General features: G+C 46.1%; 1 protein-coding gene across 1 annotated transcript; it reads right to left on the bottom strand.

Annotated features, from left to right (window-relative positions):
- Positions 1-916: 916 nt before the first annotated feature.
- On the bottom strand, positions 917-24,920 carry LIPG (lipase G, endothelial type). The gene is made up of 10 exons (XM_086960375.1): positions 24,531-24,920; positions 20,342-20,538; positions 17,773-17,952; positions 17,189-17,300; positions 15,192-15,416; positions 14,473-14,715; positions 11,983-12,103; positions 9,583-9,804; positions 4,830-4,940; positions 917-3,204 (listed from the first exon to the last, which is right to left on the bottom strand). The coding sequence occupies exons 1-10, from the start codon at positions 24,616-24,618 to the stop codon at positions 3,171-3,173; spliced, it is 1,533 nt and encodes a 510-aa protein (XP_086816501.1). The 5' UTR covers positions 24,619-24,920; the 3' UTR covers positions 917-3,170.
- Between the last annotated feature and the right edge of the window lie 1,299 nt (positions 24,921-26,219).

Here is a 26,219-nt window from a genome sequence, read left to right as displayed (position 1 = left end):
TGTAGCCTGTGGAGTTCAGGTCGAAGACCGAGCGAATATCTCAGTGCCCATCCATTGGACACAAGTGTGTCCAGAAGACATGGCCATCCAATCCATGGCATCTCTTCAAAGCGCACAGACCAATGGTCAGATGTGCCAATTATAAATGTGATTCAATGCAAAGTGGAGAGAGAAAAATGACCCATAGATGACACATTTCTTCTCTTTCCCTTCGACACAAGGCAGTGAAACGGATTTCGTTGCTTCATTGCCTTGCAGCAAATCGTAAATCTGAGCTGTGGCGCGTCAAGAACTGAAGTGATTGATACACTCTGAAGACAGCCACTTACTAAGATTTAAATCATGATCCGTTTAAAATGCTTAATTGACTTTGAACGCTAATATTGCCCATTCCCACACAATTAATATAGTGAACTCTGCAATAAGTTTCTTTAGAGAGATTGCGGAGGGCATTAAGAGTAGAGAAGAACAAATTGGGCGCCATGTTGTACTAGTGCTAATAGAGGAGAACTTATTTTGATAATTGGGTGCAAATTGCACTTTATTGGGCGCCCATGAATGTTTATTGAACGGTTAAATATTAGATATGTTAGGGCTGGGTGTTATTAGTTCAGTTTTGCTGGTAGTGTATCTTACACAATCTACTGTCCTCGTGTAAAATATGGATTCAACATTCGACATGTGCGGTTATTTTCACAAAATTCTTTAAAGTGTGGGGGATTGCAGGGGGAAAACACTGCTTCTAGTAAGACAAAGTCGAACCAGGAGACTCATCACCTGAAACGATAAGAACCAATCCAGGCTACCAAAATAACTTTTTTTCTGCGGAAACCGTTTTAAACATTCAAATAAGCTATGCCTGACATCTCCAGAAATTTGCCGAAACATATTTTCAAAAACAATTGCAAAGGCACAGTTTGAGATTATTATTTTTTTATTTGATTTTTTTCCGAAAGTAGTCATTGTTAATTCAAAAAGCATGTGCAACTAACATTTTTATATTATATACATAGAAAATAAATACTACAAGTTATACATACAAAGATTTGGAGAACTGTATAAATATGGCATAATGATAAAAAAGGCATCACAAATATCGTAGGCTCCAATGTGCGCACACACAAGAAAGATCACAACTATGCTCCATCTGTCTCAGTGGAGACTGTCTTCAACATGGAATGAGATCCCGACTCGCTAGGATCGGGCATGGTTGGTCCGCAAGTGGAGAGAGAGAGTGCTGTGGGGGCCAACAACAAGGAAGCCTCAGCTTTGATATATCAAAATATTCACAGCCAGTGAAAATACTTTGTCCTAAAAACATTTATTTCGTTTTTTTATTTTTTTGTTTTTTTAAAGGCTGCTTATTCTTAGACTGGGTGAGAAGAAAAAGGTTTTAACCAATAAAGAGAAACAACACATACATTTACAAAGCAGAAGGGTATTAAGTCCCTGATGACAGTATGTCACCACTGACAAATCTATATATTCAAGGTTTCCAGTTTTCTTCTCGCACCATTATGGTGCATTTATGGGCAACCTTACATTGAGACTTCTTTCATGCAAGCTTCAGTACATGAGCAAAGTCATCTGCTCAACCCCCACCTACAAAAATAAATTAGATCTACAAAAAGTTCACAAGTGCATTACAATGGGCAAACAGAGTGCAATGTTTCAGGCAATGATCAGGGTGTGCAAGTTCATTTAACAATGGTCAGCAACTTACCAAGCAAAGCCTGCACAACATTCATGAAGTAACACCTCTTAGACCCCTAGAAACAACCCTTCCTCCTTTAAGGATTTAACATTTTTATGTCAACATATTCTTAGTATGTGGGGCATTCTACAGCAGCTTCATTTTTTAGCAGCCATTGTGTTTGCACAGTTGAGCACGTGCTGCCTTCTGCATTTCTGTAACCAATCAGGAGGCAGAGTTAATCTTTTAATAAAAGGAGTGGATGCGCAAAGCAAATCCAGAAAGGCTAGCTTTCACTAGAACAGCACAGATGCCAATAAAATACATGTTAAAAATTACTAATAAATATCTAAACTTTGACAGCAAAACAAATTATATTCTGGGCATCTGCTCTTCCAGGAAAACCACTGAAATGTGCGCATTTCCACCCCCACTACTTTGAAGAAATATCTAGGATTCAGGAGGGGGCAAAAGGGGTGCCCTTCAATCAAATAGGCCTTCATTCACACCTAAACCACCTTAGAGGTTTTCAAGAATGCCCCCCAAAAAACACCACTGGTGTACTATAAAACCATAAGTCAGTGCTAGTCTACCAGGGCTCAGAGACCTGAGCAAACAGAATTCAAAGGGCTTCCTCTTCACAATTCCAACTGGTGCAAGCAGCAAACGTAACAAACAGCCACAGACAGGAACACAAATGTTGTTTCCATCATACTACTTCGTAAGACTGCGATGACGCAAGCGCGAAGATAGGGTGGTTGGCCAGGACACGCATGAAATACTGACAACTGTGAGCCTGCCCTGAAACACATTACCTGTGTCCTACTGCACAGCAGTGGCTAGGGCACGTGCACACACGTCTGGGTTCCGTTCCCCGCAAATGGAGGAAGTAAACAATGAAAATCCCAAACATGCTACAATAAACAAGGGCAGAGAACAGGGAAGCAACACATATTCTTATACAGACCAGAGTTTTTCGATTTGTATCAAAAAAAAAAGTTATGTTCTGGATCATTCTTATAGCCGAAATGAGTATGGTTCCTTCCCAGTTCAGTTCACGAGTCAATGAACTCTGTCCAAATGAAGGTCCTTTCATCAGCATCCAACACCTAACTCCGTGTATACTTGGGAAACTGCCACAAAAAAAAACAAAAAAAAAAAAAAAAAAAACACACACAAAGTAACCTGAAGTCCTTTCCCTGGGACAACTGTGCACAGGTACAGGAAAATTGAAAGCGCTAGCCTGTACAGTGGGCCAGCTTTCTTGGTTTTAGATGGTCTTCAGATTGGATCCACAGTAACAGGACAGGAGTGTGAGGGGAGTGAAGGACCAGAAACCAGCCACCAACCCTCCACCATGAGAAAAGAGTCTCCTCAGTGCGTTCACTTCCGCGTCACCACGGGGCGCTTGGGGATCAGATTGTGCGGCAACTTCTTTTCAAGTGCGTTTTTGGCGATCTTTGTTTGATGTAGTTCTTCAGTGCAAGCCATGTTGAGAGCTCAAATGAAATCTGGAACAAAAAATTAAAATGCTTTTAGTGAAAGAGGCTGTTTCCTAAGTGGAAGTAGCTGCTCTTGTGATGAAACTTCGAATGTGATGAAAAACTTGCCTGATATTTTAAACATAAGGCGAGAATTACAAAATATAAGTTGCCAACAAACTCAACCAAAATAATTGTTGACTGGGTAGAGTCCCTCTTCTCCACCAATCATTGCATGCGTTACATAGTTAGGCTTTTTTTTAGCTGTAGAGGGGAAATGCCTCAAATGCAGAAACCACGGTTTGTATGGCTAAAAGGCCATAATTTTGGTCAAAAGTACTAAAGTCACAAAGGATACCCCCTCTCCCTCAATGGGAAAGGGTAGGTGGTTCTGAGTTGGAGTTCCCAAGCTGTGTTGGCAAGTGGGCATTCCACAGGTACATAGACATGTTGGTGAGAGCAGCCGCTATAAGCACCGTATTGACACATTATCTCTACCAGGATGCAGCCTTGCAAACAATGCTTCTACAGGCAAGTAAGACCTGGGCCCACATGCATCAACATGGCCATTTGCGGTTCCTTATTAGCGAAAAAGGAGGAATTGCTAATAAGGAATCGCAAATGGCTATGCATGAAGAAATTGCGTTTTCTTAAAATTCCTTAATTGCGACTCGCAAATTGCAAATCGCAATTAAGGAATAACTCCCCATTCATTCCTATGGGCCTAGAGGCCCATAGGAATCAATGGGAAGACCGTCAATTTGCGAATCGCAAATTGAGAATGAGATTTAAAGGATGCAGGGGTGTCCAAAGGACACCCTGTTGCACCCCTGAAATCAATCTGTGAACATATGTTGTGAACACATGCCCTAAGGGCATGTGTGTGCACAACATGAAACTTTGAAAAATGCCGAAAAGTGCATTTTTCAAAGTTTTCGCAAATTACCATGAGGTTCAACCTCATGGTAATTTGCTCCCCCTAAGTGCGAATTCGCTATTTTTTTTAAGTTTCATGCATTGCATTTAAGGAATCTCAATTTGAGATTCCTTAAATGCAATCGCAATTTAAGAAATCGCAATTTTACGATTTCTTAAGTTGCGAACAATACAAAAATTGTGATGCATCCCAAATAATGAAATTGCATTCGCAAACGGCAGAATTTTGCGATTCGCACCATTTGCGAATGCAATTTTCATTGATGCATGTGCCCCAAAAGGCGGCTTCAGATACTGAGCAGTAGTAACAGAGTGTGCTTCAGCAAGGCTGCGTGTTGCTCTTCAATGATGGTTGGGTGGTCCTCCCCTTCCCACTCCCAAGGAGAGGAGACACCCTGCACCATCCCTCAGTGGACTCTTTGAAATGCCTGCCATGAAAGAAGTGGGTACTGTGCCAGCTTAGACCAAAAGCTGAACTTTAAATATAATCCTCTTCAATGTCCAGACGGTTAAGCGGTGCACCAGAAAGTGTAAAGGCACCAACAAGCACAAGCTTCATCCCAAAGGACTTTATTCCCAGGGCAACAGATCTAAGGAATTGGTTAACTATTCCCAGTTCATTTGAGATTACAGGCTCTAGGAAACAGGTCCATTTCAAGCAGAGACACAAGTGTATGTAAATCAAAAGAAAAGTAATAAAGTGAACAAAAACACCGTACCTCTTCCCCCTTTTCATTTCCCAGCCGTCTCGACACTTGACAAACCAAAGCTCCCCACCAGGCGTGATCTTGTTGTTAATGAGCAGAGGGTCTTCGGCACAGAATGTAAACCTGGAAAGAGGAGAACATTCATAAACCGGGGCAAATTCAGTGACACAAACAGGTTTGACCGAATAACAGGAGCACAAGAAAGTAGCTGAGGAGGCTGGTAGCTTGGTGTCCGAGTTAGATTTGGGCACTGTGGCCAGAGAGAGGGAACTGCAAACTTAGGCCATGCAATGAGAATTCGTTTGACTGAAAATTAACCAAGGAAAATTAAAATGAACAGACTTCTGCATGAAGAAACGTTTCCAAAGAGATGCAATAAGCGTAAATTATTTTGCCTCCCTCTTTGAGTCAAGTCAAGTCAGAGAATTTATATAGCGCACTACATACCCAGAGGGTCTCAAGGTGCTTAGAAAGGGGGAGGAGGATTATTTGTCAAATATCCACGTTTTAAGTTGCTTTCTGAATGCGAGGTGGTTCTGGGTAAGGCGAAGGTAAGCGGGGAGTGAGTTCCATGTTTTAGCAGCCAGGTATGAGAAGGATCTGCCTCCCATGGTGGTCTTGTTGATGCGAGGTACAGTGGCGAGGGCTTGGCTGGAAGAACGTAGTTGGCGGGAGGGGGTGTAGAAGGACAGTCAAGAGTTGAGGCATTCTGGTCCGATGTCGTAGAGTGATTTGTGTGCGTGGGTTAGCAGTCGGAAAGTGATCCTCTTATTGACGGGTAGCCAGTGGAGGTCTTTAAGGTTACCAGAGATGTGTTCGTTGCGTGGAATTACTAGTATGATCCTGGCTGAGGCGTTTTGGATTCGTTGGAGTTTCTTCTGGAGTTTAGCGGTAGTGCCTGCGTAGAGGGTGTTTCCGTAGTCCAGTCGGCTCGTGACCAGAGCATGGGTGACTGTTTTCCTTGTTTCGGTGGGGATCCAGCGAAATGTTTTTCTGAGCATGCGAAGAATGTTGAAGCAGGAAGAGGATACGGCGCTGACTTGTCTGTTCATTGAGAGTGAAGAATCCAGGATGACGCCTAGGTTCCGTGCGTGGTCTGTCGGGATGGGTGCTTTTCCAAGGGCTTCCCGCCACCAGGAGTCGTCCCATGCAGAGGGGGTTGTACCTAAGATGAGGACTTCTGTTTTGTCTGAGTTCAGTTTCAGACGGCTTTGTTTCATCCATTCGGCAACTTCTTTCATTCCTTCGTGTAGGTTAGTTTTGGCGGTGCTGGGGTCATTGGTGAGAGAAAGGATTAGTTGAGTGTCGTCCGCGTAAGAGACGATGTTGAGGTTGTGTTGGCGGGCGATGGCCGCGAGGGGGCTCATGTATACGTTGAAGAAGGTGGGGCTGAGTGAGGATCCTTGTGGTACGCCACAGATGACTTCAGTGGCCTCGGACTTGAATGGTGGGAGGCGGACTCTCTGGGTTCTTCCGGTGAGGAACGAGGTGATCCATTCAAGTGCTTTTCCTTGGATTCCGATGTTATTGAGGCGTTGTAGAAGGGTGCTGTGGCAGACTGTCGAATGCTGCAGAGAGGTCGAGGAGGATGAGGGCGACTGTGTCTCCATTGTCCAGTAGAGTTCGAATGTCGTCTGTTGCTGTGATGAGGGCGGTCTCAGTGCTGTGTTTTGCTCGGAAGCCAGATTGTGAGGAGTCGAGGGAATTGTTGGCTTCGAGGAAGGTGGCGAGCTGGTTGTGGACAGCTTTCTCGATGACTTTGGCCGGGAATGGAAGGAGCGAGATGGGGCGGTAATTTTTGAGTTTGGTGGGGTCCGCTGTGGGTTTTTTCAGAAGGGCGGTGAGTTCAGCGTGTTTCCAGTCTTCCGGGAAGGTGGCGGAGTTGAAGGAGCAGTTGATGACGTCTCGGAGGTGCGGTGCTATGACGGAGTCTGCTTTGTTGAAGATGTGGTGAGGACATGGGTCTGTGGGGGATCCTGAGTGGATGGAATTCATCAGGCGGATTGTGTCCTCAGTGGAGATTGGGTTCCAGTCGTTAAGGGTGTTCACGGGGGGAGAATGTTCAGCAAATGGTAGGGTGGGTTGGTTTCCGGGTTGGTTGTCGAAGCTGTTGTGGATGTCTGCAATCTTGTTGTGGAAGAATGAGGCTAGGGAGTCGCAGAGGGCTTGAGAGGGGGGTGATGTCGTTGGAGTTGGCCGAGGGATTGGAAAATTCCTTGACTATGTTGAAAAGTTCCTTGCTGTTGTGGGCGTTGTCGTCAAGTCGATCCTTGAATGCTGTTTTCTTGGCCTTACGGATCAGTTGGTGGTGTATGCGGGTGGCGTTTTTGAAGGCGTCCTTGGTGCTAGTGGTTGGGTCTTTTTTCCAGGCCTTTTCAAGGGAGCGGCAGAGTTTCTTGGACTTCTTAAGATCATCGTTGAACCATGAGGCCTTTTTGCTGCCAGGTTTGCTTTGACGTTTTTTCAGTGGTGCTAAGGTGTCGGCGGTGTTGGATAACCATAGGGTGAGGTTGGCGGCGGCTTCGTTTGCGTTAGAAGAGTGGGCTGTGGTGTTTAGATGGAGCGATGCGGAGATCTGGTCCGTGGTGATTTTGTTCCAGTTTCTTTGCAGAGTTGGTTGGAGGTGGTTGGTGGGTTTTGGTTTGTTGTAGGTGAAGTGAACGCAGCTGTGGTCAGTCCAGAGGAGATCCGTAGTGTGGCTGAAGGAGACATGATTGCTGGAGGTGAAGATGGGGTCGAGTGTGTGACCTGCGATGTGGGTGGGGGAAGTGATTAGTTGTTTAAGTCCGAGGTTGGCGAGGTTGTCTAAGAGGGTGGCGGTGTTGCGGTCGTTGATCTTTTCAAGGTGAAAGTTGAGGTCTCCCAGAAGGATGTAGTCTTTGGAGGGGAGCGCGTGTGGGGTGATGAAGTCTGTGATGTCTTCACTGAATTTTGCGCGGGGTCCTGGTGGTCTGTAGAGGAGGGTGCCTCTGAGAGTGGTCTTGGGGGTCGATGTGGATCTGGAAGTGAAGGTGTTCAGAGTTGGCGAGGTTGGCGTCAGAGCTGGTTGAGATGCGGATTAATTTCTTATGGACGATAGCGATTCCTCCTCCTGTGTGGCTGGTACGGTCCTTGCGAGTGATCTTATAGTCTTCAGGGATGGCAATGGTGATGTCTGGGGCGGAGGAAGCGTTCATCCAAGTTTCTGTTAGGAAGGCGACGTCTGGAGAGATGGTGTCTAGTAGATTCCATAGGTCAATGGCGTGTCTGTGGACCGATCGGGTGTTGAGAAGGATGCATTGTAGGTGGTTTGGGTCGGGAATCTGTGGTGTGGTCGTAGCGGAGGTGTTGTCGGTGCCGATGAATTTGCAGGAGTAGCAGGAGAAAGGTCCATGGGTGTGTCCAGGAGCGGCTTGAACGCAGTTCTGGGCGCGGCCGGGGTTAAGGGCTAGGAGGGTGGCGGCATCGTAGGTAATGCGAGAGGGCTGGGAGGAACGGGGGCCAGGGGGTATGGCGCTGGGCGCGGTCCAGACGCGGACGGGCGTAGACAGGCTTACCTTTGGCGCACCTTCGGCGCGGGTTGGGCGCGGTCGCTGCGCGTAAACGCTGCGCGCGGGAACTCCTGTCATATATGGAGAGTGGAGGGGGAGGGGCGAGGGCGTCTCAGCTGGGAGGCGGGGCGGGCACACGAGGACGACGAGAACAACAAACAAAATGGAGGCGGAGGGGGGAAGCACAGCGGAGCGCTACAGGTAAACGCGCTGATAACGTTAGGGAAGCAGTCACAGATACACAGAGCGCAAATGAGGCAAAGCGCTAAAGTGGCACAAAGCAGGCGAAATGAAATTAAATGGCACAATTCGAGCATAAACACAGAGCGCCAATGCAGTTCACAATTCAGGCAGATAAACAGTGCGCAGATGAAGCAAAGCGCTACTTCAGTACACAGCAGGCGAAATGAAACAAATGGCTAATTCAGGCAAACGAAGCAATGCAGCGCTGAGATACCAGATGTCTGCAGGGACACTGGGAGCGACCCCTCAGCCCGTGAGAGAGAAAACGCAATGTAAAACGGTGTTCACAACCTCTGAACTTGGGAAGCCTTGCAAGAAATGCTAATCGAAGTCAAATAAGGAGACTATCATACACACACAAAAAAAAAAAAAAAAAAAGATTTGAAAATACAAATCTAGGCGATAGATTTAAATCTGTGCTGGCCTTAGATGGTCCATTGGATTATTAGGAGATTAAACCCTGCGTAGAGCAGGCTGTAAACGGAACTGCTGCATTCACTGCATAAAAATGGCATCTGTTTGCCCAGTGGACATTATCCCCATACAGGTCTGCTATGTGCTCGCTGATATATGCCTCTAGCGAGATTTCCAAGTACGAGCCATCGGCTCCTAGCCGCATCACTGGATTCAAGAAGGCTACAGCGCATTTCATACTTTTCTGCAATTAAAAAGAAGTTTTCGAACCCTATACATCTACAAACCCTTGCTCAATGACTGAGGTTTGGAATCCACGGATGGATGTGCTCCAGGGCAAGGTCATGGCTATGAAGCAGGCTCCAACTAAATATGTCCCTGCCAGATTCAAATAGAAGGACCTCAGACAGGTGGGGGTAGGACGACCTAGTTGTAGGTTCAAGCACTCCAACACGAGTCATCCAGTAACATGCCACTATACTGGTTCCTTCAATGCCTTCTTTACCAGCGCACCACCAGATGGGAGAGAAAAAAATGACTTGAGCAAATGAAAGAAAAGTTATGACAATTATGCCTACTTGTTTTGGGTTTCACCAGACTTCACACGTATCCGCCGGATGTGCAATTCTTCCTTTGTGGCATCCTCAGGAGACCAGTAGTAGCTCTTTAAACCTTTCCACCAGGACGTCCATGTCCGAGATGTCCCTTGCCAGGAGAGTTTAATTTTTAAGAGGTCGCCAATGTCGTCTTCTGTGTGAACTAGGAAAGTGTTTGTGAAATTGAAGCCAATCTGGTCAAGTCTGGAAAGCAAGACAGAAGAACTTTACTAATCCTGCGAGGCATATTTTGCATCACAAATTCTCTAGATATTTAAAAAGTCACCAACAGTTGAGGTTCCAACACTAGACACATCTTTGATAAAGCAAACCAATTTGCCATGTCCAATTTTTCCTTTGGTATATAACAATAGGTTCGGTCAAGAATTAAACAATTTCTTTTGAAAATAGAAGTGTCTTAATAAACTAGGAAAAGCCAATCAATGTTGCAATATCTAGAATTTCTTGATAGTATGAAATAATCAAGCAGGCAAAGAAATTAGGAGGAACAAGTCATATACCGAAATCACAGTACTGTTACACAACATATATAATTACATATACAAGTGCCATACAAAGGGTTAATCACATAATACATAATCCAATAAACAAGACACTAAACATTGTACAAAAAATAAAAAGAATCTCAGTAGTTGAAGTGTTCAAACATAGATACTTATTCCTTTGATGTAAGACATTAAGACAAACACCTATTCTTCTTGTCGAAGTTACGACCCGCAATGGAAAGTGTGTTCATACGACATCACAATGGGTCTTTAGGACTAAGGGAATTCAAAACAGCCTGGTTTCAATAGAGTCTGCATCCAACTTATTGCAGGTAGACATGGACCAAATATACCCAGAACTATAAAAAGGGAAGGGTCCTCAATGCGGACCTTATTTAAATGGACTTGTTGTGCGATTCGGTAGTTATCAAGGTATCTACTTCATCTGCGCACACTTGGGTCAAAACTCGAGGCTACGTGTTGCTTCTTAGCCTCAAAGATCCAAAATGGATCTGTCAGCGAAGAGGGAACTAAACCGGCCTGCCCTGCAGGATGTTTGAAACCAGATTCTGTGAAACAATGGGACACCCTTATTGTTAAGGGGCAATATTTTCTTCAGGCAGCCATCCAAAGTACAGATCACGAGTACGGATTACATTAATTGGAACCCAGTATGGATTACATTAATTGGAACCCAGTGCGGATTACATTCATTGGAACCCAGTGCGGATTACATTCATTGGAACCCAGCGCGGATTACATTCATTGGAACCCAGCACGGATTACATTAATTGGAACCCTGCAAGGTGGTGCTGTATCATGTAGGTTTGCTGAATGGACCTTATTTTAAGTTCAGGGAACCTAGATTTTACACAACCAGCAACTACGTAATTTATTCTCAATAGCATGCACATTTATCGATCCTGAAAACCAGCAATAGATTAGGCTCCCCGTAGGTTCAAATAGGACGCCACTGGTTTAAGGGGTAACTGCTCATTAAAGGCAGGAGATGCAGAAGTGGGAAGGGAATTTGTGGTGGCAATGAAATATGGAGCTATTGACGGAACTATTCTCATGCAAGTTTTGTGTTGAACAGTGTTGTAACAGTGTTGTACTGTTGGGTGCGGATCTTGGCAAAATCTACATGGATGGCGGTATGTAGCCCTAGCTCAGATGAGTATTCCGATCTACCAATACTGATTTTCAAGATGGCATATAGATTTGCCTTCTTTTCATTCCTTTACCCTCTACAGTACCATGAAGCATTGGGGAAATAATGTGTTTGTCATCAATGGCTTCTTAATTGACATTTGCAGGTTTGTTTGAAACTACAGCTTTTATGGACATTGTATGTCCGAGTCAAAAGTGAAGATTAGATGAAATGTAATCATGTTAGGACATTTGTAGTAAACTTCTTGGATTTGTTAAGGGGGTAGCAGCCTGTGGGTTCTCCCAAGAGATCTTTGTTGAGATGGTTTAGGATGTAGGTGGTAGTGGACAAAGCAAGGGTCCGCATGGCTAAGAGAAGGAAGCAAACAGCAGAGGAAGGAGGTTTCAGGCTCTTAACGCTTCCTCCTACAATGAGCACAACATTGGAGTTCAGATTGTCATGTACAGGATGTAAAAAGAGTACCATCGTAGGTCTTTGGAATAACGAAATGAACCTCATTCGAACTAGGAGAGGCAAATGCCAGCTACAAGAGACGAATATCTTAGCTGTAGTTCAGAACAGGTTTATTAAAATAGCAGCTCCATCTAATGGATTGGAGACCTATGCCAGTGGTCCAGCTAGCTTCACCATTTTGCACAAGCCCAAATTTAAAGGAACACCACATGGATCTTTTCAAGATTCAGTGAAGGAATCCATGCTACTTACATTTCTAGAGCAAGCGGGTGTGTGTCATTATTTGTGCCATGCAGCTCAACAGTAAAACTCGGCTGCTCCTCCTCTAAGGTGTTGTAGTTAAAGATGTGCATTTTCATCTGATAGTGGTAAGCTATAAAATAAAGATTCGGATATAGAGTTAGTATAGCAGATAGAAAAAAGAAATTCTGTAAAAAAGACACAATGTGACCAACCCTGTACAGAATACGGTCCTAAACGCAACACCCATTAAAGAAAAAGATGTGCAAATTTAACCACAACTATCGAACCACACACATTAGGATTAAAAGTCTCCAAATGTAAAAACATAAAAAGAATGTATTTTGCACCACCATTGGAACTTCAATATCCTGTAGACCACAACCCTAGAGTGACAGCCAATATAATTCCCCTCTTATCCAGTCACTCCCACCCCCAAATCACCTACTGACAGTCATTCTAAAGTGAGAGAAATGTTTATTTTATGCTTACTACAACAACAGCTCTCCCCTCTAACCCAATACACGGGATTATGCTCACAGAACATCAGTTTCCATTGTGATCAGTTTCTAGAATTCCCTTTAAACCATCGGCCTGGTTATACAGCATGTATTATAGACACCAGAATTTAAGGAAACACTTTGAATAAAGAAAAGGTAACTTAATAATTTTGTCGATCTACCTCACACACTGATCAGCAAACGTCACCTCAAACCTAATTACTTGCAGAACTAGAGAATCTACTCGAGCTCGGCGGAGAAGGGTAGGTCTAACAACGCGGACACAGGAGCATGGAGCTAAACCCTTGGGCTCATCCCTGATGTTTTGTCCCGCCGACCCCTCATGTGGCACATAGTCCTTGACCATTAGGCATAGGAGAACCCACAGAGGTAACAATAATCACACACATGACACTAGCATGTTTCCCTTCACTTTGTTAAGGTCCTGATGAATCGCGGGTGACTATACCCACAGCGAGAAACATGTCGACCATCTTCACTCTTAGTCTCATCTAGGGTTACCCAACCTAACCTGCTGACACCTAGTGAGCTAACCCCACTTTTTAACTGCAGCCAGGGGACCCCCAGAATAAACTGAATTCCGGTACCCCTTGCTACATTTGAATATCCCTCACACCATTACACCTAGCCCTGCCCACACACCCCCACCTCACCATAAGGCTGTTGGATAAAAAGATCTCCGCCAAAGAGCCCCTCTTTGAGGTGAGCCCGTCGGGGATTGCACCGCCTCCCCGACGAGGAGCAACCGCCGATGAAGCATGACACCCTCCTGGGTGTGTGAGGCAATTACATCCAACAAAATGGATGCCCCAGGGTGTTACTCTAACACCTTTGGTCACGCCAGTTAATAATTCTTCCCTTACTCTCTATAGGAACAGTTCAGCAATCCCCTATTGTATTCTTAGAACTAGAGAACACACATGGCCAAATGGCTATCTGTACCTCCCAAATGTCCTTGGCTCACTCAATATCTAGAACTCAGGGGTACACCTGGCTGTTGCAAGGGACAGTATGGTGAAGGCAACTTGCTATACTGATGTGATCTTAAGCAAGGTGGGAGGCTGGATCGGTCCAATCAGCATACTCCGCTGGTAGATTAAACAAGCCACTTCCACAGTGGTAAAGGCCACATTGATAATCCAGTGCGCGGACTAATCATGAATTGCCGTCTACCACCAGATTTGAACTCTTACAGCGGTCATGGAAACTGCCAAGTGATCCATAAAAAAAATAAACACCGACTAGAGATACATATATTGTGGTTTATAGGATGAGGCCCTGGTGGGGTAAGGGGTCCAACAAGTCCCATGAAATTAAGCCGTACCAGAAAGGCCTGGTCTTCCGTGGGACTCGTTTCCCATATCACTCCATCCTACCTCCAACATAAACGCTGCCCCGGATAAGTAAAATAATAATTTATAGAATTTAAGTCGATTTTCCTACAACTGCAGCCCCCAAACCTCGGAAAAGGACACCCAAAAAGATAGCCAATTAACTTTGAATAGGCCGTCACTCTAGAATTGGGATCCAAAATTAAAAACTAAATTACTCTGGCAATCAAGATCATGAATCTTGGAGTTCTGCAGCGAAATGCCCCAAGATCTTGCCTCACGGAGGAGGTCTTAAGGCACATACACTCTGGCAGTATTTAATTTCTTAACTTTGCTGCATTTTTTGGGAAGGGGTGGGTGTGGAATGGCCATACTGAGATTGGTGATTTCGGTCTTGACAATATCTTGGTCACTGCTGTTCTCACATCTCCACCCTCTGTCCCATTTCTGCATTCCTTTGCCTTTTTGACTATCACTACTACTGGCATATGTGGTAATGTTTTTAGGCAAGTGTCAACTTTGAACTGCTTTAGGCAAAGCTCATAACTTGGCCAAATGGAAACTAAAAAGAAAAAAAAAAAGAGCTAGTCTTCCAAGCAATAGTCACATGCCTGCACATATGGATCCCCACTGACAAGCCATTCCCTTACCTTTGAAAGGCATATCTGCCCGCGTCTTTAGGTACATCTTGCTACTCCTTTTGCTCCTGGTGTTCTTGAGATTGTACCCAATGTTGTTGCAGCGGTTCTTCCGACAGCTCAGGCAGATGCCCTTACGGAAGCGGGTGGAGTCTGTGCATCGAAAGGCCAAGCTCTCTTTGTCTGGGTTCACGAGTGAGTCCACGAAAAGGTGCACCGCCCGTTCATGTTCACATTTCAGGGCTTCGCCAATATCTGAAAAAACACCAACTGATTAGTTTGGCAGCTCTGCTAACACAAACCAACAGAAAACATATGGAACATTAAGAGGGCTGAAAGAGCAATGATGTTGTTGAATCCAAAATGGCTGCCTTCTGCTGAATAGAACTGAAAGGGCTACATTTGCAAAAATGTGCAAAAGATGAAATATTAAACCTTTTCATTTCTAAAGGTTCTGACTGTAAAAATGCAAGAGTTTGTCTTCACCAAGGGGACTGGATTTAAAGTTCTTGTTGCACATTTATAGGAGACCTCAAATGTTCATGTTATTTTAAACTTAGATTTACCCGCACAATACCGTACCTCAACCCATAACCCAATAGGTGGCTCGAAAATATATAGGGAAAGACAAGTGCGTCCAAAATTGGGGCAAACTGTTTTCGCCAAGAGACGAGAAGATGCACAGGTGCATCCTCAATGGCTTAACCACAAGTCTACTGGTCAAAACTTACTTCCATATGCAAGCGCTCCCAGAACATCACCAAAGCCGCATCCAGGCTGAATATCCCCTCCGTTAGGATAGACATCCATGTGGCCGATGGGCATCTGGATCCCAATGCTCACGCCCAGTGCCCCTCGCGTGTACGTATGAAGGACGTCCACAAAGTCTGCATCATCAGGGGACAGGCGATGGTCTGGCTCAGCACCTTCAAACATTGGGCCAGCTGGATCCAAACCTGAAAGACCAAGAGAGATTTATAGAAATAGCCACTCATTAGAAGTGTGTTGCTGCCCACTATTTTTGCCTTCTCCAACAGAAAAAGTGATTCCCTTGTGACTCATGAGCAACAGTTAAGAAAACATGAGGAAGACTTTAACAGAAGAGGTCCACAAGTCTAATTAACCAGTGTAGGCAACACAAGTCATTTGTGTCAAAGACTGCACTGCGCTCAAGCCAACATCAAAGATGAACCAACTCAAGGCATAGAAGAAGCTTGGTACAAACACATACCTGTTTAAAGTCAGCTATGGGTTTGCTACTAGCAGGCATCAAGATACAAGGAAAAAAAGTTCACCACAAGCACCAATATCAAGATGTACAACTATTGCTTCTACGGCCTAGTGGGAATGAGAAGGCTATAGGATCAGCACACTACACTGCTCAGTCAGCCAGAAGATATGCAATTCGAGAGTCCCGAGTCTAGGAGCTTTATGGCAACTGCGTTATTGGAAGATAACAAAGCTCATGTTCTTATGCGAACCTACATTTATCAATCGCTCACCAATTCTCACATTCAAGGAGACGCCAGACTTAAGGCTATGCAGCACCCCAGGGAACAGAAAGAAAGTAACCAAATTACTTTAATTAAAACAAAAAATTAAAAAGGTGTATGGTTACCAGTTGCACAGAAGCAGTAGACAACATTTTCTTTTTTGCTTCGTACAGACCAATGTTTTAGACACTGTCTCAACCCGACAAATTTACCAACACACGATCACCAGTAGAATGCTTGCTTTCCTTGAAGAAAAAACAATGGCGCAGCTAGAAAACTGATCTATAGAGGGAACTTGGTGATTTACTCTTATATTTAGGGTACCAGTTGTCAACCCAAAACCCTCAACCTTTATTTGCCACTGGTGGTGTTAAGTAATCACCACTTTTGTATAGTATTGGGCGGCGTCATCTTTGGTTTTTGCACCTAGGTATTCGCTTCCCTAGGGGAGTTTGGTTTCCTCTTGAGGGAAGGTACTGGCAGGAGCCATGTAGTGATATATCAAATGACCTCCTATATCTAAAAATTGATGTTAAATATAGGTGCAGTATACAGGGGTAAAATGAAAAGGTTAGGAGGTGATGTTTGGATGTGTAAGTTGTCCTTAACTTCACATACGGTCAACATGTTTCGGCCAGTATTGCCCATAACGGTCCAAGCTTTCAAAACCAGTGGCAAATATTTGAATGTTTTACGTTGACAACTGGTACACTAAAATACCAATAAATCACCAAGTTGACTCTCTTCTGATTAAGACATGCTAAACTTGTGGAAGCAGAGTGATCTTTCCGCGTGCTTCTACCTCCCCCCGGCCCCCTTTGAGTTTTTACTAGAAAACTGATCTCTAGTGAACATCTCCTTAGCCTAGAACACCTCCCACATGCCAATTTCTTGAATACCCAATCTAGCCTTTGGAGTCCACTCCCTCCTTGGAGTCCACTCTCCTTGGAGGTAAACTGAGTAGCACACTGAATATGCACCAAAACTCTTCCATCCATATTAAAAGATTACATCAAGCTATATGTAGCACTTAATGTTAACGGCCCTGCCAATCTATGTTCTCTACATGGCATTTTAGGAATCAGAAATCAGCGAGGAGGTAAGCGTTTTGTAATGTGTGAAATATAGAATAGGTTACCTCAAATGTAAGAAAGGGATAGACTAAGAAAAATCTGGTGCTCACAGACATTCACAGATAGCTGTCAAATCCCCCTGGTTAAAGTGGTGAGACAAACCTGTAATTCTTCCAATGGTGCCGTTCACGAAACTGCCGGCGTACCCCGCCACGTGAGCACCAAGACTGTAGCCAATCAGGTGAAGCTTGTGGAGTGGGAAATTCCACTTCTCCTGCAAGAAATAGAAAGATGTTCACCAGTCTTCTACCACAATACTTCATTTATAAGCCAGCAAAAGTGATGTGTGAGGGAAAGCACCAGCTGCACGCGGTCAGTGGGAGAGCGCTAGGTCACAAGTTCAAATTCCATACAGGTAGATCATTTGTTCAGAAACGTTTACAATGCTAGAGTCAATGACACTCACTGCGATGAAGACTTTAGAATAAAAAAATATATAATAGTCTAGGTATTATTGGCGTGTGTGTATATGGCTAGATAATACTACATGACCCAACCTTTCAGGTTATGCCAACAGATGAGGCCCATCCACGGTAACAAATTTAAAAAGAATTGCAACTACAAATGCATTTCTAGAAGGAAAAACTGAAATTTCCTATAAAAAAAATATTTTTTTTAAACCACAACAACAAAAAAATGAATGTGTGATTAAAATGTATCTAGACCAATGATCAACAAACATTTACCATCAGCCAGTTCAATAGCCGTGCAATGTCTTCCCCCACGGCCTTGGTGTTGTTCACAGCATCGGGATAGAGTTGATGGGCGAGAGGAAGCCAGTCAACCACAACGACATTGGAGTCCCGCTCTCTCTCCCTAAGACCCATCACAAGCGACTCCAGCCACCTTTCAAAGGTGCCGCTCATCTACAAAGAGGGGGGAGAAAAAAAACATTGTCAAACAAAACCACAGTCCAGCCACCCGTGAAGAAACAGGCTATGCTCCCACCAAACATTGTGCCTTTCACATTCACGCATGAGGAGACTTTTCTTTCAAGTCCGTGGTATAAAGCATGCCGTGCAGTGCAGTGCCGCGGGCTCGTGGTGCTGTGCAAGTCGACATTGTCCAGCAGCCACAAACGTATTGAGAAGCCATTACCAAACACAATGGTCTTTATCGTGGACAGATGGTCCACTCATGCCTGTATCCAAACCATGGACGAAATACAACTTTAGTATTCATTGGCTGCATTTTTTTTTTAAACTAGTTCTGTGCTTCTACTGCATAAAAGTTTTATATACAAGAAACTATTATCTCAAATTAAAAACTACTTTACCGAATGACAGAATAGGTGTCCACTGTTTATACAAGGATTTTAGGCGGCAGACCAATGTCTGCGCTGACAACAAAAATCTAATTTAACAACTTGGGGGCATTTAGGATTTTAGAATTATAAAGCTCCTTTTTAGCTGCTTTCGAAGACAATTTTAGTGCACAAATCAACATGATTTGCAAACCCAGCATTAGTGGGTTATGTTAACCATGTATCAGCAAGGAAGGGATCCTCCTTTACGCTACCTTGTAGGTAGCAATCTTGGAGCCCATATTGTGGAAAAAACAAGGATGGCAAAACTTCTTTGGAAAGCATCATGTGCCATAATTCATCTCTTCTCTGCCAAGATACAATTTGGTGTGATTGTACCTCTCTGGAGCACACCCACGCGATAAACACACTGACATGGGTCAACCTTGTCACCGCCATGAATAATAAATGACAAATCCACAGTCACCTTGAGGAATATCAATGGCCAAGAAAAATGGGCAAGAATCTATGTTGGCCAATTTGATACTAAGAAAGTGACAACGGGGGCAAAGCTCCATAATGGAGGGTTAGGCTACCCGCACTCCACCCTCAAAATCCTTAGCACCAAATCACGTTATCCTTCCCTATCCACCTACCTCATGCACAACCATCCCAAAACAAAAGACGATGTTAAAGGAATACTGGGTTTTACTGGGTCCATGCTGAACTGACACTGCCAGAGTAAGCTCTGAAGTGATGCGGAGATATGCGGAGTGAAGGAGGAGCTCACTGCAAGAAGTTGGGAGGAATGGGCAAAAGTTTCCAGATTCACATGACTAGACTATGGAAAAGGTCTGTGGCTGCGAATCCACGGGCAGGGCTCGGCAATTTATGATATCTCCGTATGGCAGGGTACGGCACAGCTTAGACTGGGACTTCAATGGCGTGAGGAAGGCACCTTGTGGTAGAGCATCATGGTTGATGTTCCGTAACAGGCCCAGATTGTCCACAACGCCTTTACTGCTTAGCAGGGTATCCTGGAGTGCCATCTCAAGAAGTCCACATCCAGATAACAGTTCATGGCTGGTTGCCCAACCGCGAGTGCTGCACCCATTTTGGGAACAGTCCATTTTCTGGCGCAGGGGGAATCCCAGTACACTCTGAGCATTCTCAATACGGTGAGATCCCAGTACACTTTGAGCATTCTCAAGATGGTCAAGCAGAAGTACATCAATCCATCCACATCAACTGCACAACTGCTTCCATCCCAACGGTTGTTTTATGCCTTCCAGCCCATCTATTTTGTAGAGTACTTTTATTTCGACTATAGGTGAGAATTTCCCCAGTATCATTTGATTTGTCAATGTACGGGTTCGGGAGAGCACATGTCATTGGAACAAGAGTCTAAGCAAATTTGGTGTGGAAGCCCCATTGCAAAGGCTTTTCACCCAAACACATCTTGACTGCAGCACAGGCTTGCAATGGTAAGGTATATAGGGGTCCAGGCAAGACCCTTATAAAATCATACAAATCTAAAAGTGGGGTAAAACTGCTATTTTGGAAGTAGATTGTCTCCCTGTAGCAGAGTCTCCCTGCAGCAGATCAAAGAATAAAACTAATGAGTAGCCACCACCCCAGAGAAGATCCTACACAAACTAAGAACCTTCTGCAATAAAATGCTTGAGTAAAGCTACCACAGCCTTTCCTCTCAGAGCACAACTGAACTCTACAAGTGATGACGCAACCCACATTGAGCAAAGTCTTTGTACCTGGTACCCGCAAGGTACAAAGCAGAACCTGGAAATCCAGCCAAGAGTGTGGCTTGGCAGGGCAGTTGGTAACTCAGCATACCACCCTCTACACACCGAACAAAAAGTTGGGGCATTACACTCCAGACTGAACTACACCCATGTATCAGACCGCATGGAGCCCAGTTTCCAAATGGGGAACAAAATACTCCCCATCACCCTTCACCAAGTTTTCTGTACTTCCCTTACTGGAGGCATGCTTACCGTCCATCCATGGATGACGAAAAAGGTCTTGGCGCTTATATTGAAGTGGCAGTCTTCGAGGCACTTATCCTGACCCAGAGAGAGGTAACAGCCCTGCTCCTCAAAGTCCTGGGAGAACTTTGCATTGAACTTCACGTGGTGCGCCTCCGTGGCCGCAGGCTCTTGCACCTCCTTCAGCATGTTGGCGATTGTGTCATCTGGTGGGAGAAAGAGAAAGATCCAATGGACCATGAAGAACCAGTGTAGCAGGGACCCATGAACAATTATACTGGAAGCGGCTATACTGGAAGCGGCAAGCGGTTCAAGCACTACAACATACTTAAGTATTGGGGGAAAGGGGGAACCCAGCGACCTGGGCCGGACAATTATTACCAAGAAAGACTGGTCCCTATGGGGGGGGGGGGGGGGGGGGGGGAGGCCTACCCCCACAGGGACCACCTTTTCTTGATAATAACGTTTTGGGACAACAGATATTGAGTTGTCATCTGCCCAGCACCCTCCACCATTAGTAAGCCATTAACGCATTTTCTTAATATGGAAGCCATTTTCACACAGTCCTGGGATTGTCATCTGTTAGTTGTATGTGGTAAATGGAATTTCTTTGAAGTGTCTCGTTTATTTAGTTAGTGCTGGTTGATCCATCATTCATATTTGTCTTCTGCCCACCAAGCCACACAGCTTGAGGCAAAGAGTCCGCTCGTTTCAGCCATTGGCTAACTTCACCGTTAGTGACGACTTTCTACCCTTTCACAAAGAGAACATCCACAGACAAAGTAGTTCCTTTCAGTGTTGAGGACTCTATGACAATGCGTGCTTTGAGACCAAATAATAATTTTGGTCTCAGCCATTTTTTTTCCATTGCGGAGTCCAGCAGCAAGGTCTGACAGAAACAGGTCATGGCAGCATTTAGATTTGAGTCTCTTTGCTGCTGGCTATGGGCCAACCCGTTTGGTGACCTTTCCTTGTACTAGCACAGTGTGTAGAAGGCAGGGGTGTGGCTGCAAGACTTCACACTGAGCCAACAGTAACTACAAACTCCCTTGAACACTGGCAGTCACCGGAGGTGTGCCCTACCCCTGGATGTAGGAACTCGATGCACTCGTGCAGGTGAGGTGGACTCCTAGGAGATTGAACTCAGCCTACACTGGAGGCTGGATGGAGTCCCATGTGAGCCAATGAGCAGTACATTCAGATAGTGGACTATGGGAGCATGTGCATGTGTGACCAACACTGAAGCCGGTTGGTTGAGTATGCCTATGTGCCAACACTCAAACCAATTGATTGGCTGGCTAAAGATGTAGGACAAACACTGAAGCGGATTCGATGTAGTTGCTCGCCTGCCCACACTGAAACCCATGGATTGGTTGGAGTATGAAGTAGGACAAAACACACTCGAGTCAATGTTATATTTGGGGGGGGGGGAGGTTGGGGGGGGTATGCCTACGGACTGGAGTATGATGTGTGAAACACTAAAGCAGGTTGGACGTTTAGATTCAGTTTCCCTGGTGCAACACTCAAAGCCTCCGATTGGTTGGCATGTGATGTGCGCCAGCGAACACCGACGCTGGTTGTAGCATGCCTGAGAGTGCAAATAAAATTCCAGAAGTTGTGCAGCTAACGAACATTAAAGCTGTTGGGTGGCTTTGCTAGTGTATGATTGTGCCCACAAACTCCCCACCCCCCTTCCCTTGGTGCCCCGCGTCCTGCACGGGGTAAACCCCCTCGCGCGTCTCTGAAAGGACGCGGTCACATTTATTTTTTCCCGAACGGGGCGCAGGATTGCTTCAGGTTTGACTGCACTGAGCCAAAGTACAATTTAATTAGTGTACACATAAGTAGCCTGGTACCTGCCCGATCCATGAAACAAGGGCGCCACACCTGCCCGGTGACGCCACCGTGACGAGGCGCTTCTTTGCATATTTTGCTGAGATAAGAACTATTTGCACTGTTATGTACACACGCACACACGCCTAGCGATGGCACGCACGTTGGGAGCCGCCTCACCAGCGCACAGGACAGTTATTCCTAGTGCTTAGATCCAAGCATCTGCCCACACGCGCTGCCCGCTTTACAAGTAACTGTTGGAGCCTTCGACCACAACACGGACAGACCCTCACAGGTACCTACCACCCACCCTACATTAAGATAAGGCGTTCTGCTACTACCGCACGCTACACAGAGACAGATCCCACGCCGTACATCACAACAATGGCGGACACTACTACCCCGGAACTCAGCTAAAGAATGCGCCCCACAGTGCATACCGCAGAGCCTGCCTCAAGGCAATGCCACGCCTTGTAGAAGACAAGCCCCACACCTGCTTCTGCCCCTTCTTTTGCATTCAACGTAATGACGGCTGCTCGCTCCGACACCTAGAGACAGCGCTACAAAGTGCCTCCCGGGCACCCACCCAACTGCAGTCACGCCTGCCACATCGCTGTAACAAGGATAGCCCATGTTCTTCATGCCACATGGCCGGCATCAAGCGTGCCAAACCCCTCCACCACACCCTACACAAAGATGCCCCCCACGCAGTGCCAACTACAAACCCTGCATCAGGATAGTGCCGCTCACTCCCAACAAACTACACCAAGAGACAGGGCCACAGAGTGCATGCACCACACCCCCCGCAGCGAGACGGCTGCAACCCCTGCTACTACACGCAGGCACTCAAAACAACGCCTGCGCCAGGGAAGGGTCCCTGCGCGGAGGCAGGAAATGCTGCCAAGATGGTAGCCAAATAGACCCTCATTTTAGTGCCACTCAATGCCACGGACCCCGGTCACTGGTGCCCCGATGCTTTGGCAAGAGACACAGGGGGGCCTGCAGCTTCTGTTGCTCTCCAGAAACATTTACTTTTTTAAAGTTAGAAGGCAAGCCATACCCACACCTTTCACACAGTGCCAGACACTCCCGGCGCACCCCCCCCCCCCCCCGCAATAGGTGATCTCATGGAGTCAGTAACTTCTACCGCTTCGTCTGCAGCAGGGGACACCGAGTCCAGGGGGTGTCACTCGACACCGTGCACGCTGTCTCAGTCACTCATGCGGCACGACTCACTGGGGGGGGGGGGGGGGGGGGGGGGCAGTGACTTCCTTCTGTGAGACGATGCACTGACCGTATCAAAGCCTCCCACACACCTTTCACACAGTGCCTGCCACACCCCCTGCTTCTGAAGGCAGCCCTTCCGACTAACCGGTATCCACGCACTCACTCTGCCTTGTCATTGTTAGCCTTAAAACACGCCTAAGCAAACGCAGGCGGAGACAAATAAAGGTGAACCCTGCTGCCGGGCGGGAGAGAGGGAGTAGCGCTGGGGCACCGGCGACGGGGGCCACTGCACTCGGATAATTGTTTTATTACCCTCAATAGCAGTCAAAGGGAGAGTTTTCCTCGTTTACCCCAGGGTCATGGCATCATTGCTAGCTGCGGGACCAAGGTGAGAGACCGTGCCTTGCAGAGGCCACGCCCACTCCAGCAGCAACCAATCCACTGGAGGGGCGCCGGTTCCGGCCCGACACCTGACAGTAATTACATCCCAGGCGCTGTAACACCGGCGCAACTAAACCCCACGGGAACCAGCTCAACGGTGCCGGGCGTGTGCCACCCACAGACCAACCATGCCTCAGGGGAGGCACCCACAGCCGGGAGCAGCGCCAGAACATGCATTCGTGACACAAAACTGAGCAGGGGAATGAATGAACTCTCGCTTGTACCAGGCCGCGGACTGAACAGCACCGAGGCCTCCTCGCTTTCTGTGCGTAGGGCGACTGGGGTAAGGGCCGCACCGGTCTCATGTTACCCATGATGCACTTTAACCGGGGCCCACCCCCGACAGAGAAGAAGCGCACACCCGGGTGTAATCAGGAGTTAGGGAAAAGCAAGTCCACGGGGGGCGAACGAATTAAGAGTCCGAATTAGAAAAAAAAAATTGAGAAGTGAAACACAGGCAGGCCGAAGGTTGGGTGCACACACTTATGACACGTGCAAAACCTAACGAACTGATTTTTTAAACTTGGAAGTACATTTGTATTTAAAATAAAATGCAATTTTAGCGTGAACAAAAACAGAGGCCAAACTGATTTAAAAAGCATAATAAGGGAAAACAGCTAACGTGCCATGCCGCAGGCAGGTAAATACACGCCTAAATGTTTGCAAGCAGTTCACAAACTTTAAACTACAGTCCTACCTTGAAGCAGCCCTTCGGCGGCCAGCTGCGAGGGCTCCACGGGGGCGAGGAGGCATGCAAGGCACAGGCACAGAATCCAGCTTCTCATGTCGACCGGGAAGGGGGTGGTCGCAGGAAACCTTTAATTCACAGGAGACCCGGCTACTTAAAAAAAATATTAAATAAGGAGAACGAGGAGGGTCTCTTGTTCTTTTAGAAGAGCTGTATGTGGGGAGATTCTCAGAGGTTGTCCTGCTCCGGGTGACAAGTTATGGTTTGCACCGTTCAGGGCGAGAGATGGTGGGGGGTGGAAATGGGTCAATAAATAATTAAATAAATAACCCCCTACCACCCTGACCGCTGAGAGGGTGCTGCCCGTCTGTCCGGCAAGAAAAGGCGCAGACTTGTTTTAACAGTGCTGACGAAGTGTTCCGAGGCATCAGCAGATGCGTATTTTCATAATTTATGCACCGCGCCGCGCTCTGATTGGTCGCGCCCCTCCGCTGACACGCTGCAATGAAGCCAACAGTTTGAATGAAAGCTGCTGCACCCCTCCCAGCTCCGGCAGGGGGTGGCGGCTGCTGCGGGTGCGAGGATTGGTGGAGAGGGCAGTTAATCCCCCCACACTCCCCCTTCTGACAGGATCATGAGGAGACAAGGGCCCCCAGAGAAACAAAGACATGCGTAGGGAGCTGTGTAATAAAAGGACGAGGCGGGGTGCACATAGCAACATACACACTACTTGGGCCGGATGATGCCACGAGCATCACCCCAGCGTCATCCGCACTGTCCTTTTCCAAGAGCATGGGACAGTGTCAGCTTCTGGAATCAGGTGCGCGAGACAGAAGTTGGAGACAATTTAAAATGAATAGATCAGGTTTCCATGCGAGAGAGTGACCCAAACACATCTGTTGTTTATGGAAAGAACGGAAAACATGGCTGTTTTAGCTCTCCCTAGGTTGATCTGCCAGTTCTCCAAGCGCTGAGAAGCCAGAGCAGGGTAGCCATGCGCTATACACGAACTCCATCATCATAATAATAACTTTGTATTTTTTTTTTTAATTGAGTATTTTCGTCTTTACTGGAAGGGCATTTTTAATAATTGCTTCCGTTTCCCCATTGAAAAACACACGATCCGCAGCAGTACACTGCAAATGCCTAAAACGAAATACAAATACAATCCTCAATAGACAACAGGGAAAAGTGTGAAAGGGGGAGGGTGGGGGACATAAAGCTACTCAGATACCGTGCTATTTATTTTTGGCGGTTTTATATAGTGTGAGTTCGGCTCAAGGACATTTGAACGCTTTAGATGTGCACCACATTACACAAAATCAGGTTCATGTTTTTTTTGTTTTTTTTTCTTGAGTCATGGAGATTAGGTAATTTGCCCAGAATTACATTATGTTCTGTCTTTGGCTCAGCGGCTTGAAAGGCAGCAGCTCTAACCCTGCCGCCACATCACCCCAGCGGTCGAACCCCAATAAAATGATGTTGCAAAAAAAGCTGATGCATTGTTGAACGTGTCCACGAAAACAAGGTCCCTGTGATTGACCCAGTCGTGTAAAAATATGACTGTGTGTGCAACAGGGGCCTCTCCAAGGTGAACATTTGAAATCTCTTCAGAGTAGTGTGTCTCTCACGTCAGTGTGTTATAACTGTTCTGCGTGTGACAGCAGGCGAGTTTTAGAGAGCATCGTGGCTGTGATG

Source organism: Lissotriton vulgaris, chromosome 3_1, assembly GCF_964263255.1.
Source record: "Lissotriton vulgaris chromosome 3_1, aLisVul1.2, whole genome shotgun sequence".
Taxonomy (NCBI): Eukaryota; Metazoa; Chordata; class Amphibia; order Caudata; family Salamandridae; genus Lissotriton; species Lissotriton vulgaris.
The sequence above is the reverse complement of the archived record's forward strand: the minus strand, read 5'-3'. Positions and strand labels throughout refer to the sequence as shown.